Consider the following 14651-nt stretch of genomic DNA (forward strand, 5'->3'; position numbering starts at 1 on the left):
TTTCACCTGCCACAAAGATAAGAGTTAACAGAATATGCTACAGCAAATCAATAAATCACCTGCAATGTGTACATTTTCAATGGGGAAATTATTCTGAAGCATAGTCGCAAATCTGTGTCTTCTGCGTCCATCTTTATTGTTGAAGTGCGAAGATCAATAATATGGCAACCTAGACTTCCTTCACCAATTGATGATGCCCTGTTGTGCCTTGAACGAAATCTAGCAAAGACGCCAGTATTGTGTTCAACTGAGGCAGTTGAGAGATGATGGAAGCTCTGGTCGGAATAGAAATATGGATACAACACTCATCCATGATTCAACTTCTAAAAAATTGGAGATATGCTTAAATAGAAAAACTAGCAAAATACGTTGCCACACATGAAAAATTTGTTCAATATCATCAATAGTTTTAAAGCTCCATTTGGTCATAAAAAAGAAGGTATTATTGGAAATTTTTTCATGAGAAAATTCAAATTAATTTCCATAGGAAAGACTCCAAAGAAAGGTTACTGGAAGATTAGCTGACATCTCCTAATCGCGTCATGCTTTTAGAAAACTACATGAATAGCTCATGGGAAACAATGTTTCTCTCTAGGAAATAGTAATGTGTTCAACATATTTTCTTCTCACAAAAATAAATAAAGAGTCAATAGGAGCATTTCTATTTTCCTGTTCCATTTCCTACTGCGAGTAAAACAGCACGCCACATACAATGTAAGGATTCATAGTTTTAAATAGCACTCATCATTTTGTGCAACATAAAACTTCTTTTACCCATTGTAACCAGTTTTCCAGTTATAAAAAAGATGTGGCAATGTTATTTTATATATATATTAAAAAATTATCTATCTACTCCCAAAAAAGAAAAAGGAAAGGTAATCCTACCTCTTCATTTTCTCCTCCTTTTCCTCTCTTTCTTTCTACTCCTTCCTCACCTCCTCTCTCTTTTTAACCCCTCAATCTCAATGTCCCATAGATAGTCTATTGATAGGTTGCAAAACTTTATCCACTTTGGCAAAAACAGATTCATAATTACTTTGTCATATTTTAGTTTTCGTATCTCAACAAGAAGTATGAAATTTATTTTTAAACTTGAAATTTCTAGCATTCTAAACCGAGAGGATCTGGACTTGGGATTCGAGTGTATTTAGAATAATTATCAGGACTTTGCTTTGCTGGTTTTTTTTTATCTTAGTCACTTATTTTTTCTCCTTTTTTTTATTTTCTTTAGAAATCATAGATTTAAATTGCGGCCATGGCCATGTTCGCAGGTAATGGAAACATGCCTATAACGATTGTAATGTAATGGTAACAGCCTAACAAACTAAAGTGAGAAAGGATTGAGCTTAAAAAGAGAAAGGAATCTTTCTCATAACTAAAATAGATTGATACCAGTTAATAAGCAAGATAAACTGTACCATATTTTTGGTGCCCTTATTTCTGTAATAGTACAAACTTCCTTGACTGTCTAGAACAAAGAACCTTCTCTTCCAGTCTCCCCTCGAACTAGAAGATCGCTTTAGCAGATATCCTTGTTTGATAGGCGAGATCTAAAAATTAGACAACAATGGACAAATAAGACAGCCTTCCAGAAGTACTTAAGTGTACTCAACTACTCATTCTGCTTCTCTATCACAACAAATGTTCCTCTATTATTGAAAAAAGACATAACATTTCATGCAAATATCACTAGATGTCCATAAAGTCAATAATGACTAGCATGTAAAAATGCACAGAATGCACCATGGACTGCTTGTATTCAAATTACAAGTCATACAATCAAACTCAAGAGAAGTAATTGAAAACTCTAGCCATGGGACAAACTGAAATAGAATCAATCTACTGTTTTTTTTAAGAAAGCTAATTTTTGCTGAGGAGAATAATGGAAAGATATAAAAGACCCATATTACTTTCAGGTTTCACGAAAAAGCAGCCTAAAGGAAGCATTGTAATGGATGCAAGAAATAATATACAGAAAGGAGAAGCATCTAGCAAGAGAAGCAGTGGAGCAACAAAATTAGCTCACAACAAGGATTTTTGTTTCCATCCTTCGTATTTTCAATTAATCAAATAATGTACGTCTAATACATTATTTCTACATTATTATATTTTTCTTATTTTATATATTAGTTTGTATATTTTATAAACTAGTTTATGTATTTGTATATGATTTAATGTATATTAAAAGCATAAAATAATTAAAAAAATGTAAAATTTTCATAATCAATTCTTCTATTTTCATTTAGATATTTAGACAAAGTAAGGGCACTAAAAAGACATATTAATTCACATTCGATGTATTATATCAACATAGAGATATATATATATATGTATAGATATATGTGTGTGTGTGTGTGTGTGTAATATATATATATAAGAAGGCAAATAAATAAGACTTCTTTTATATTTTTAAAATCAAAAAATTTTAATTTTCCCCGGTCCATATTTCGAATAGAAATTAGATGTTGCCATCAAAGATGGAACTTTATTCACAGATGATGAACAGTTCAATCCATCCAATTCAACACAAGTGGGCATACAGTTCAGAGTATAATGAAAATTTATCCGCAAAGAATACCTATAACTGATCACTTTTAGAATATTTTAAAAATTGTGCACTGGGGAAATTTAGAATAAGAAAAAAAAAGGTTAATGACATTATTATTAGAAGCATGAAAAAGTGTAGGTAAATACATCCAGCATAACATCTATCAAGTTGAAGAACAATTCTACAGATTGCTGTACCATGTGATCATATAATTCCCATCCAGCTCAAAGAACATTAAATGACAGTAGATCATTTGAGAGAAAATAATGATAACAACAATTAGGAAAGAAGCAAATCAATTTCTTACTTCTCCATTTGCAGCGGACTGCATAATAGCTTCTATGCTTTTATTAGAGGTCATACCAACAACACGAATGCCATCAGCACTGGTCGAGGGTTCTAAATCGCTAGAAGCAAGATTACTGTTGAACTCGGCTTGGGTCCTGAATTCCTGAATTCGTTTTGCAAGTTTATCTTGCTCAACATTGGATAGCTCTTTTGTTTGTTGTGCATATGTTAATACCTGCTTTAGGACAACCAGTTCTTTATCACAAAATATGTTTTCCTCAAGGAAGCCTTGTCAGAGTTGTTCAAATTTAATTACCGAGGGAAAGGTAAAACTTCTCAACAAGGTGTTGAGCATTGTTGAGCATACAAAACTAGTAGTGACAAGACATACATCAGCATACATCAAGTAGATCATGTAAATCAACAAAAAGTACTAGAGACCATAACTAAATTAATCAAAATCTCTGAATTGTAGTTAATTAAATACTTGCACTTGTGTACTTCCAGCAAGGCTTTTAAATAATGGAATCAGAAATATTATAGCAGAATTGGACTGAATCTTACAGAATCAACTACTGCTACGGCAAAAATAGTTTAATTCTAAACTAGAGAGTGAATCTCACTCTGTTTGTTTTCTTTCACTGAGGCTTTGTCCTCCTTTCTCTGCCGCGTGCATCGGTCATCTCCTGGCCCGTCTGGATGGGGGACGACCCTCCTCACCACCCGAAGAAGTGGGTTTGCCCTCTCCTCCATCCTTTGGATGGGTGTAAATATTTCTTTTTGGGTTGTTTCTTTGCAGATCCACGCTTAAGTAAGAGGGTTTCCAAGGAGATCTGCTCATTGGGTTTCTGTTTTCATCTTTTTCTTTGTGTTGTGTGGTTTTCAGCCCGTGCATGTCTTCGTCAGTGCCTTTGTTGCCATCTTCAGAGCGGCAACAGAGTTTTCTTGAGTCATCACCATGCGTTTCAGTTCCAGGGAGGGGTCCAATGCTTGGTTGATGGGCATCTCCAGGGTCATATGCTTCTTTCCTTCAAGCCGACCCTAAAGGCTAAGATCTAGTGGATGAGCTCTGCCTATTTCCTTGGATATTTTTGGGGACTGTTTTGTTTGGCCTTTCGGTTCTTGCTCTTGATCTCCTTGCTATGGATTTGGATGGTTGCTCTACTTGGTTTGGGAGTGTTTTTTATGTTTCTTCCCCCTCATCTACATCTCTGTAAAGCGTGAATCTTGTGCTTTAGTATGGATGGTTAGACCCGTTCATCTTCATCTCCCTTTCTCAGCAAAAATCCCAGTTGGCATAATGTTGCTTCAGTTCCCTGCTTTTTGGCTTAGACCCATTTAGTTTTAAGGTTTCTGTTTTTGTTGTTGACTTATTTGCTGATTTCTATTGATATATGATTTAATTTGATTTGATTACTAATTCTAAGCATAGATTAGGATCCTTAATTATCATTGTACTTATTTCATTATTTGCTTCCTTTTTAATCGTTATTCTTTATATATGAATAGTTATGTAAATCACTTGGTCAAGGTCTTGATTGTTGTTTATCAAGACTAGAGGTCTGCAAGGCTATGTCATTGGTAATAAGAAGCAAACTGAATAAAAATGATCCATATTTTCCTCAATGGGACTTGTATAATTGTCTCGTTATAATATGGTTATTTAACTCCATACAACCAATATTTCTAAGTCCTATATGTTACTTGATACTGCTGCAAAGATATGAAAGGCTTTGTCCTTGACTTATTCCAAGACTGGAAATGATTCTCAAATTTATGATATTCGGAATAAGATCCATGGTACCAAGTAAGGAGAAATGACCGTCACCCAATTTTATTTTGAGATATGTGGCTTATTGCAAGAGTTTGATTACTATCAGCACATCTAGGCAAACTGTATAGGAGATGTGCAGTCAAATTTCGGAAAATGATTGAAAATGAGCGCGTCTATGAATTTCTTGCAGGCTTGAATAATGAATATGATCTAATCTGGGTCCAAGTTTTGGATAAAGACCTTTTCCATTCACTAGAAGAGACACAAGCCTATGTTCAACAAGAGGAAAGTTGTCGACATGCTATACTCTGTACTGCACCAATTGAAAAGGCAAGGTTAGCTATTAGTTTGAGCACACCGTAACCTTTTAATTCTGAGAAAGATTACCTGCACCGTGACTATTGTAGGAAAACGAGACATACTAAGAAGACTTACTAGAAGTTACATAGTGGTACCGCTAGAAGCCGTAGAGGGAAACGAGGTACCTCTAGAGCTCAAGCTAATTTATCAAAAACTATGGAAAAACCCTTTAAGAAGATAACAGCTGCTGAGTTCCTTTCCTCCTCTAGTGCCACACCTAACTTTGTGAAGTCAAATAATGCTTTCTCATTTATTTTCCTTTCTCTAACCAAAGACTGTCAGAATTCTTAATAGCTTTTTTACTCCTATATTAAGAAAAGGTTATGTTATTTGTACACGTAATATTAAATTATCATTTATCCTTCGTGTTCCCCGTTTTTCTGTCAATATTTTATCTGTCAATGCTCTTAATAGTAAAATTGAATTCTTATCTGATCATTGTATTATTTCGGACCTTTTTACAGGGAAGAGGATTTGCAATGGTTGACTGCATGATGACTTATACATGTTGGAAGGTGATTCATGTTCTATGGTATCTCAAGCCTACTTTAGAGAAAATAAGGATGTCAATAAGGAAATAGTACAGTGGAAAAGGCGGTTAGGGCATCTATCACTTTTTATTTTAGAAAGTTTGGTTCTTTATTTTGTGACGCTCATGAGTATGCGAAGCACACTAGAACCTCTTATCCTTTAAGTCATAATAAAAGCAAAATTCCTTTTGTGACTATTCATTCTGATGTATGGAGACCTGCTCAAACTATTTCCTCCTTATCTGGCAATCGATGGATTGTCACTTTTATTGATTGTTGCACTTGGATGATTTGGGTATATTTGATAAAAGCTAAAAGTGATGTCTTTTTTTATTTTTAATCTTTTCACAAGATATTTTGTACTCAATTGGATACTAAGGTGAAAATTTTGAGAACTGATAATGGAAGATATGACAATGGAAGATAATATATGGATAGTGGGTTGTCTGCTTATTTGGAGTCTAATGAGATAGTACACCAAACAAGTTGTTCTTCTACTAGTGCACAAAATGGGGTTGTTGAAAAGAAAAACAGGCATCTATTGGAGGTAGCTCGATCTCTTTTATTCACCATGAACCTATCCAAAGCATATTAGGGAGATGCAGTCCTTGTATCTAGTTATCTTATCAATTGAATGCCCCTCAAGACCCTCAACTTTATGAGTCTTTTTCAGATTCTACAAAAAAAAAATTCATACATTGTTCCACTAAAAGTATTTGGGTGTGTTTGTTTTGTCCATACTAGAACGGCGCGGGAAAGTTGGATCCAAAGGTCCTTAAATGTGTGTTTGTTGGGTATTCTCCAACCAACACAGAAATGATACAGTTGTTATCACCCTCCATTTGGGAACTACTTTGTCAATATGGATGTTACTTTCAAAGAAACTCAACCCTACTTCAATACTATCCACTCACCTCTTCAGGAGGAGAATAATGAGCAAGAAGAGGTGATCTCTAATTTTATGATTCTGAATGATCCAATTTAGAGGGAGAATTCTAGTAGACAGAGGGAGACATTTAATCAGGGGGAGAGAATTGTACGTTTAGATAAGCCAGATTTAAGGAGATATACAACAAGAGACCAAGCAGAAGAAGCCATTATGCAGCCCACTTAGAGTCAAGAAGCTTTCTCTTCTTCTGGTGAGTCACTCTCAACTCTTGAATGCTCCAATGATTTAAATAAACAGATCGCACAAGGAAAAAGTGTCAGATCTTGTACTTATGAATCCTTGTCTCCCTCCTATAGAGACTTTGTCTTGTCTATTTCCTCTGTGTCTATCCTACAAGATTGGAAGGAAGCTCTCAAAGATCCTAAATGAAAGGGAGCAATGATTGAAGAGATAAAAGCACTGGCAAAAAATGAGACGTAGGAGCTTGTCGCTCTCCCACCAGGAAGGAAACTAGTTGGCTGTAAGTGGTATTCACAGCAAAACACAAAGCTGATGACACAATTGGACAGTTTAAGGCCAAATTGGTTGCTAAAGGTTTCACCCAAACCTATGGACTATATTATCGAAAGACATTTATTGCAGTTGCAAAAAATGATTCAATCAGAGTCTTATTATCTTGTGCAACCAAGTTAACTTACAACAGTTTGATGTGAAGAATGCATTCATCCATGGAGATTTAGAGGAAGAGATGTTCATGGAGATCCCTCCTGAGTTTGCTGATGAGAAGACACAAGGAAAGGTGTACAAATTAAAAAAGGTTTTATATAGGCTAAAACAATCTCCCAGAGCTTGGTTTGACAAGTTTAGCAGAGCCATGATATCCTTTCATTATCAATATAGCAATGTTGATCATGCTCTATTTATTAAACATCACAAGGATAAGTTCATTCTTCTTATTGTGTATATTGAAGATATTGTGATGACAGGTGATGACAAATAGGAAATGGCTCAACTAAAAAAATTATTGGCTTAAGAATTTGAAATCAAAGGTCTAGGAAAGCTTCAATATTTCCTAGGTATTGAGGTGGCCAGATCAGAACTTTATCTTTTGAAAGAAACAGATATATTGGGGTGTAAACCAACAGAATCTCCTATTAAAATAATAACAAAATGCAAGCAGGAACTAGTGAGTCCCTGGGCATTGGAAGATACCGCAGATTGGTAGGGATGTTGATTTATCTCTCATACACTCGACTGAACATGGCCTATGCTGTTAGCTTAGTCAACCAATTCATGCATGACTCTCGCGAGACTCATATGCATGACACTCGACTGAACATAGACTCATATTTAGATCATTAATGGGCTCAAGGTTTAGGGATGATTAATGGGCTAAAGAGTATATTCTGGGGAATTTCAATCTTATTTGTTACAAAAAGGGATTCTTAATCAGTCTTCCTGTATTGACACTCCTTCATAGAATGGAGTTGCTGAAAGAAAAAATCGACAACTTCTTGAAGTAGCCAGAGCCCTCTTATTCCGAACGAAAGAACCTAAATGCTTTTGGACTGATGTTGTATCTATGTTTTTTTTTTATCAATCGCATGCCCACCTCCGTCCTTCATGGTGATATCCCTTATAACATTTTGTTTCCCAATAAATCTTTGTTTTCTATTGAGCCACGTATCTATGGTTGTACTTGTTTTGTTCATGATGTTCGTCCACAGGTTACTAAATTGAATCCCAAATCACTCAAATGTGTCTTTCTTGGGTACTCTCGACTTCAAAAAGGGTATCGTTGTTTTTCTCAAGATCTTAATTGGTACCTTGTATCTGCTGATGTAAAATTCTTTGAGTCCACTCCATTCTTTCTGCCATCATCTGTTTATGACACTCAAGGGGAGGAAGATGACCTCTTGTTATACATTGTTCGCTCTGTGTCTCCTCAGACTCTTTCTGCACCTTCCGCTCATATGCCAGGTCGCCCTCCCATTTATCATGTTTATTCTAGACGCTTAGAGGACTCTAACTCCGCTCCGCTGCCAGCTTCTTCGTCAACAGATCCTACTCCCACCGATCCTTCACCGTCTGATTTGGATTTGCCCATTACTCTTCGCAAAGGTAAACGTACTTGCACCCATCCCATTTCGTCTTTTGTCCCTTATGGTCTGTTGAGTAGAAGATTTGAGAGAAAATGCATGATAATTCCCATCAAGCCAATTGGGGTATATATACTACTTACAAGAGTACATACTAGGCAAGAAAATAAATTAATTCCCTAATTATAGCCTAATCATATCCCAATCATATCACACAATCATATCCCTAATTATCACTACAAATCTAGGCTATTTACAGAAATAATCTCAATATATAGAAATAATCTCAACATGGTCAATTATCCTCTTCTTCTCATTGTTTTGCCACTGCTTTAGATTCTATTTCAGTCCTCAAAACTATTATTGAGAATTTATCCCATCCTAGTTGGCATGCTACAATAGAAGAGGAAATGATGGCCCTAGACACTAATGGTACTTGGGAGTTGATGTCCTTGCCCCCAGGAAAGTGGGCTATCGGGTGTAAATAGATGTTTGCAGTGAAAATAAACATTGATGGATCTGTTGCTCGCCTCAAAGCCCGTTTAGTGGCCAAAGGTTATGCTCAAACTTATGGTGTTGACTATTATGATACCTTCTCTCCAGTTGCCAAGCTCGCATCTATTCGATTGTTTATTTCCTTCACAACTACACATGATTGGCCTTTGCATCAACTGGCTATTAAAAATGTTTTTCTCCATGGTGACCTTCAGGAGGAGGTTTATATTGAGCAACCACCTGGTTTTGTTGCTTAGGAGGAGTTAGGCAAGATTTGTAGACTTCGAAAATCCCTCCATGGCTTGAAACAGAGTCCTCGAGCATGGTTTGGCAGGTTTAGTGAGGTGGTCCAACAGTTTGGAACGAAGATGAGTAAGTGTGATCACTCAGTGTTTTATAGAAATTCTGATAGTGGAGTAATTCTGCTTGTAGTATATGTGGATGATATTGTTATCACAGGAAGTGACGTTGATGGCATTACATCCCTAAAAGAACTTCTCAAAACACAATTTCATAGAAAGGATTTGGGCTCCTTGAAATATTTTTTAGACATCGAAGTTATGCGGTTTAAGAAAGGCATTTTCTTATCTCAAAGAAAATATGTTTTTGATTTATTGGCAAAAACAGGAAAATTGGGTGCTAAGCCTTGTAGTGCATCAATGACCCCTAATCTTCAACTTACCACAGAAAACAATGAGCCATTTGCAGATCCTGAAATGTATAGAAGATTAGTTGGCAAGCTAAATTATTTGACGGTAACTCATCCTGATATTGCATATTCAGTGAGTGTGGTAAGTCAGTTTATGTCCTCTCCTACTGTTGCTCAGTAGGATGCTCTGGGACAGATTATTTGCTACTTGAAAGGGGCTCCAAGACGAGGTCTCTTCTATGGTAATCATGGGCACTCAAATATTGAATGTTTTTCTGATGTTGATTGGGCAGGCTGGAAGGTTGATAGAAGATCAACCAATGGATATTATGTTTTTGTGGGAGGTAACCTAGTCTCATGGACAAGTACGAAGCAAAATGTAATCTCTCGTTCTAGTGCTGAATCTGAATATCGAGCCATGGCACAAGCCGTATGTGAAGTCTTGTGGGTGCATCAACTGTTGGAAGAGGTTGAGTTCGCAAATTCACTGCCTGCTAAGTTCTGGTGTGATAATCATGCAGCTATCCACATTGCCTCCAATCCAGTATTTCATGATAGGACTAAACACATCGAGATTGACTGTCACTTTGTTCGTGAGAAGATCCAACAAAAGATAATCTCAACAGGACATATCCGAACGGGAGAACAACTAGAAGATATCTTCACTAAGGCTCTAAATGGGACTCGAGTTGATTATATATGTAATAAGTTGGACATGATTAACATTTATGCTCTAACTTGAGGGAGAGTGTTATAGGTTATAGGAAGTAATTATGTTAATATAGGAAGTAAATATTGATAGATGTATTAGTTGCTTAATCTTAGGAATCGCATGATCATATGTTTGATTTCCTTTCCTTTCTAGATGCGATCTCTCATATATAAATATGTTGTAATCTCTATTAAAGGAGATGTGATCTCTCATATATAAATATGTTGTAATCTCTATTGTAATAGATAACAAATATTATCTTTCTACATAGTAGTGGCACACCAACACCAAAGGGAGAACAAAATAGTCTATAAATTAAGCACCAGCAAAAGTGCAATCAAACAGCAACTCATTAAGATGCGTCAAAGACCTCAAGGCAATGTCAAGGAAGAAAACAAATGACGAGACCGTCAAACGGACTGTTCCACACCGATTAGTGGGACATCTGGAGAAAAAAAGAATTTGCACATGAAGCGTCAGTGCGCCACTCACTAGTCAACTAGTGACTAGGCATCATGGGCAGACTTGCCCAAAAAGACCACCCTCAAACAGTCACCTCAGGTCACAGTGACAATGGCAAAGGAAAAGAACAGGAAAAAAAAAATGCAAAAGTTTCATGAAAACTCTGGTACCATGTTAAGATTTAGAAAGAACAGAAGGAAGAAAAAAAAAAAAGGAGAGGAACGGAAGAACCTCAAAGGGCTAATCCTTTACTCTTCATTTCTTTATGCTTGATAGAAATAAAAGAGTACATTTATATACAAATATTCCTAAAATCACTCTAACTAATCCCTAAAATTATGTTACATATTTATATACAAACATCCCTAAATAGGAATATATATGTATTTGGCTTTCCATAACCTTTCCATTGTGTTGGAGCAAAGAATCTCATCAATTCTAACAAATAGGTCCAGATCAAATCAAAAAATGCCAAGTGAGTATGATATTGAATATGCACCCACATCTAGCTATGCCCTTTGCCTAAGGATCACCTTTGATGACTCGAAAATAGTATATGAACTTAATTTTCCATGATAAAAATAAAAATGAGTTATTTGCCAAAAAAAAAAATCCTTAATAACTTTGTTGCTTTTTAAAATTGTTTTGGTCCTCTCTTACTCTCTGCTTTATCTTTCAAACTAACAAGACAAGGCTATGAAGATAGTGGCCAAATTATCAAACTAAATTTGAACGTGCAATCTCTCACCTGGTGAATAAATGGCTCCATTTGGCTAAATAAGTCATACCCCTAAATCAGAAGGAAAAAAATCAATTCAGTCGCACAGAAGTGAGCATTCAAAGCATATAAAATGGAGATGGTGTCTAGCAGACAATAAAATCAGACCAGCTTAAAATATCTCAGATGAGCATCCATAATTGCACTTATAGATTCCAAGAACTCGTACTTCTTTTTTGTTTCAATGTTCATGAGTGCGCTAACCTGAGCTCCTTAACCCAAAGAAACAAGATCATTAGAAGCAGTAAGATCAAAGAGAACATTAGAGAAGCTATATAGAAAATCATAAATGCACACTAGATTAAAGCGGCTTCGCTCAAATGCAGACTTGGAATTCTTCAAACCCTGTCAAAATTTGAAGGACAAAGTCATTCACTTCACCAAAAAGTACACATTTTTTTAAAAATTAATTACAGAGGAAAAGAGAAGAAAAAATAAATGTACGATGTTTCAAAAATAATAGAATTGAACCAGAAAACATTGCCCAAAACAATGGGTGGCAAACATCATATTAAGATATTTAACCCATTTGTTTCACCACCTTTTGCAAAACTGCCAAATTGTATCGAGTTTTGACTTGGTGCAACCAATATACACCATTCCATACAAAAGGCTGTTAGAATCATTTACAAATTAAGGGGTTCCAAGTTCCAACTCAATCAGTCAAGAAGTGATCAAGCATTAAAAAGGTTTCACATATATACACATATATAAACACAATTTAAGCACTACAAAAATAAATCACAAAGGCCTAATGTTGCCCAACATATAGTCCATTACCTACAGTGGAGCAGTTTTGGTGTTGCAGTATTTTAAATTTTTCAGCATCATAACTCCTGAATTTGAACTTTACAAGTTGTTTAAGATTTAATGTTGTACAAATATAACCAGTGACTTTTAAGAGGAAATGGGAGGCATAGAAGAGAAGATTTGAAGAAGTGAAACATATGAAGCGAAAGAATGAACCTAAACGGAATCCACAGAACAAAAAATAAGAGCAATCACAATAAAGGTTGTCTTGCATCATATCTACAGAAGACACAAATATGGAATTTTAATTAGTTAGTTCCAACTTCCAACGAGTTCCAGGACAAAGCTCTATAAAGCAAATGAAAAACATCTCTAGTAAGTCTGTAATCCTAGTTATAACTATAAAATAACAAAAAAAAAGAGCCAAAAATGATTTAATGATCAGATATCCAACTTCTACTCAGCAATCAGTTGACAGAAATTTGACACAAAATCAAGAAAATAAAATAAAAATGAGGGAATCTGAAAATAACAAGAATAATATTTATTAGCAAATTCTAATGATGACCATCATCATTTGAATCATTTTTTACCTACACCATCGTATTTGTTTTCATCATTTGTAAATAGAATGAAATAAGATTAATTGCATTATGAAAGAAAAACCAAACATCTAACATTGTTCAGAAAAGAAGGGCACACCTCTTCTTGTTCTTCAATAATATCTCCACGAGTATTTTTCTTCAAAGATGCAAACTTTTCACGTGACTGCCAAATAAACAAATACTAAGCATCACTACTGATAAGTTCTAAAACCAATTACAATAAATTTTAAATAATATAATAACATTAAGATAACATTTCCCAATATAAAGCACCAGATATGGATTGCTTAACAGAATTTACATGCATCTATTTTTAACAGACACAAGTGAATCACATTTATAAAGACTCAGCACTAAATCCAAGACTTTTCTTTAAGATGTTTTGCTTGATGCTCCTACCATGCAAGCCACCCTTCAAAATGAGGCTTCTTATACTGAATGCTAAACCCTAGGCTGATTTTGACAAAAAAATCACCAAGAGAAACCTCAGTAAGGTGTTAATTGGAATGACTTGTAAACTATAAACTTGACAAGTTAATGAATTAAGTTGAGAATTCATTTGAGTAGCCCCAAAAGATCAGGCGGTATTGTGAAATTTACCCTTTCTTTTGTTCCGATAACAGAAATTTGATTGAGAAAGAAAAAGGGAATGCATTGTGAAACATGGTTTTATATAACAGCCATTACAGTAATGTAAAAGCCATTAAATACAGCTTTTGAAGGCTCATTTAATTGTTATTTATGTTGAATAATGGCAGAAAAAAAATGTATGTGAAATGGCTGTTGCATTTGTGATGCAACACAGCTAAGTAACACTCACATACACACTTGTGAGAAAGAACAGGTATGAGAAAAATTCTCTGTTGTAAAATTAGCCTAATTAGGATAGGAATAAAACTCTATAATTTAGTAAGACAACTTCCACCAAAATATAAATAAACTAATCCTAAGAAGATTTACAAAATAGCTTCCTAAATAAAATGAAGAACTCTTAAACTAATCTAGAAATAGTAGAAAACTTAAATAAGAAGTCTAATAACATAAGAATAAAAAAAAAAAAAAAAAGAAATTTCAGTCAAAGTAGGAGACAGCAAGAACTCCCAGCCAAAATAGGAGACAGCTGCTGCCTCTTAGAGTCAAGCACGCCCACTTAATTTCTCCACATCAATCTCCTCCGCTCTCGACCTCAAAATGAAGCCATTAGTAGGATGCAAAGGCTCATCCATAGAATGGAAAGGATACAATTCAACAACATTAAAGATCCTTGAGATTCCTAAACTTTCCAGCAAATCAACAACATAGGCATTCTCATTGATCTTGTGAACAATCACAGAAAGACCATACTTCTTTGGTTTCAGCTTGTGATAAGTGTCCACTAGAAATCTTTCATGCCTTAGAAACACCATTACCTTGTCTCCAACTTCAAATATCAACAGCATCCTTATACTTCTTGTTAGTCTCTTCAAACTTTTATTTTACTTCTTAATGCACCTATTCAGCCATGTCCTTTGTTGTCACATTCTTTTCTTCCATATTTGGTATGTCCACAAAGTCAAGTGCATGTTGAGGCATTTTAATATAGACTACTGAAAATGGTGATCTTCCAATAGCAGTATGGACAGCACTATTCTAGGCAAATTTAGCTTGTGGTAAAGCAACATCCCACTGCTTTGGCTTATCCCCACAAATGCTTTGTGTTGACTTATGTGCTG

General features: G+C 35.2%; 1 protein-coding gene across 9 annotated transcripts in view; it reads right to left on the reverse strand.

Annotated features, from left to right (window-relative positions):
• The window catches only part of LOC110624107 (ADP-ribosylation factor GTPase-activating protein AGD4), a 63625-nt gene that overhangs the window by 23059 nt on the left and 25915 nt on the right, over window positions 1–14651 (reverse strand). For 7 of the 9 annotated variants that reach the window (XM_043960611.1, XM_021769193.2, XM_021769192.2 and 4 more), the window contains 7 exons: window positions 13037–13102; window positions 11882–11929; window positions 11693–11788; window positions 11555–11596; window positions 2856–3071; window positions 1419–1550; window positions 60–275 (listed from right to left, as the gene is read on the reverse strand). In XM_043960611.1, coding sequence (XP_043816546.1) covers window positions 60–275; window positions 1419–1550; window positions 2856–3071; window positions 11555–11596; window positions 11693–11788; window positions 11882–11929; window positions 13037–13102 — 816 coding nt within the window. The remainder of the gene's footprint in view (window positions 1–59; window positions 276–1418; window positions 1551–2855; window positions 3072–11554; window positions 11597–11692; window positions 11789–11881; window positions 11930–13036; window positions 13103–14651) is intronic. The other 2 variants (XM_021769197.2, XM_043960612.1) reach the window with 2 other exon arrangements.

Source organism: Manihot esculenta, chromosome 10 (genome assembly GCF_001659605.2).
Source record: "Manihot esculenta cultivar AM560-2 chromosome 10, M.esculenta_v8, whole genome shotgun sequence".
In the NCBI taxonomy this organism is placed as follows: domain Eukaryota; kingdom Viridiplantae; phylum Streptophyta; class Magnoliopsida; order Malpighiales; family Euphorbiaceae; genus Manihot; species Manihot esculenta.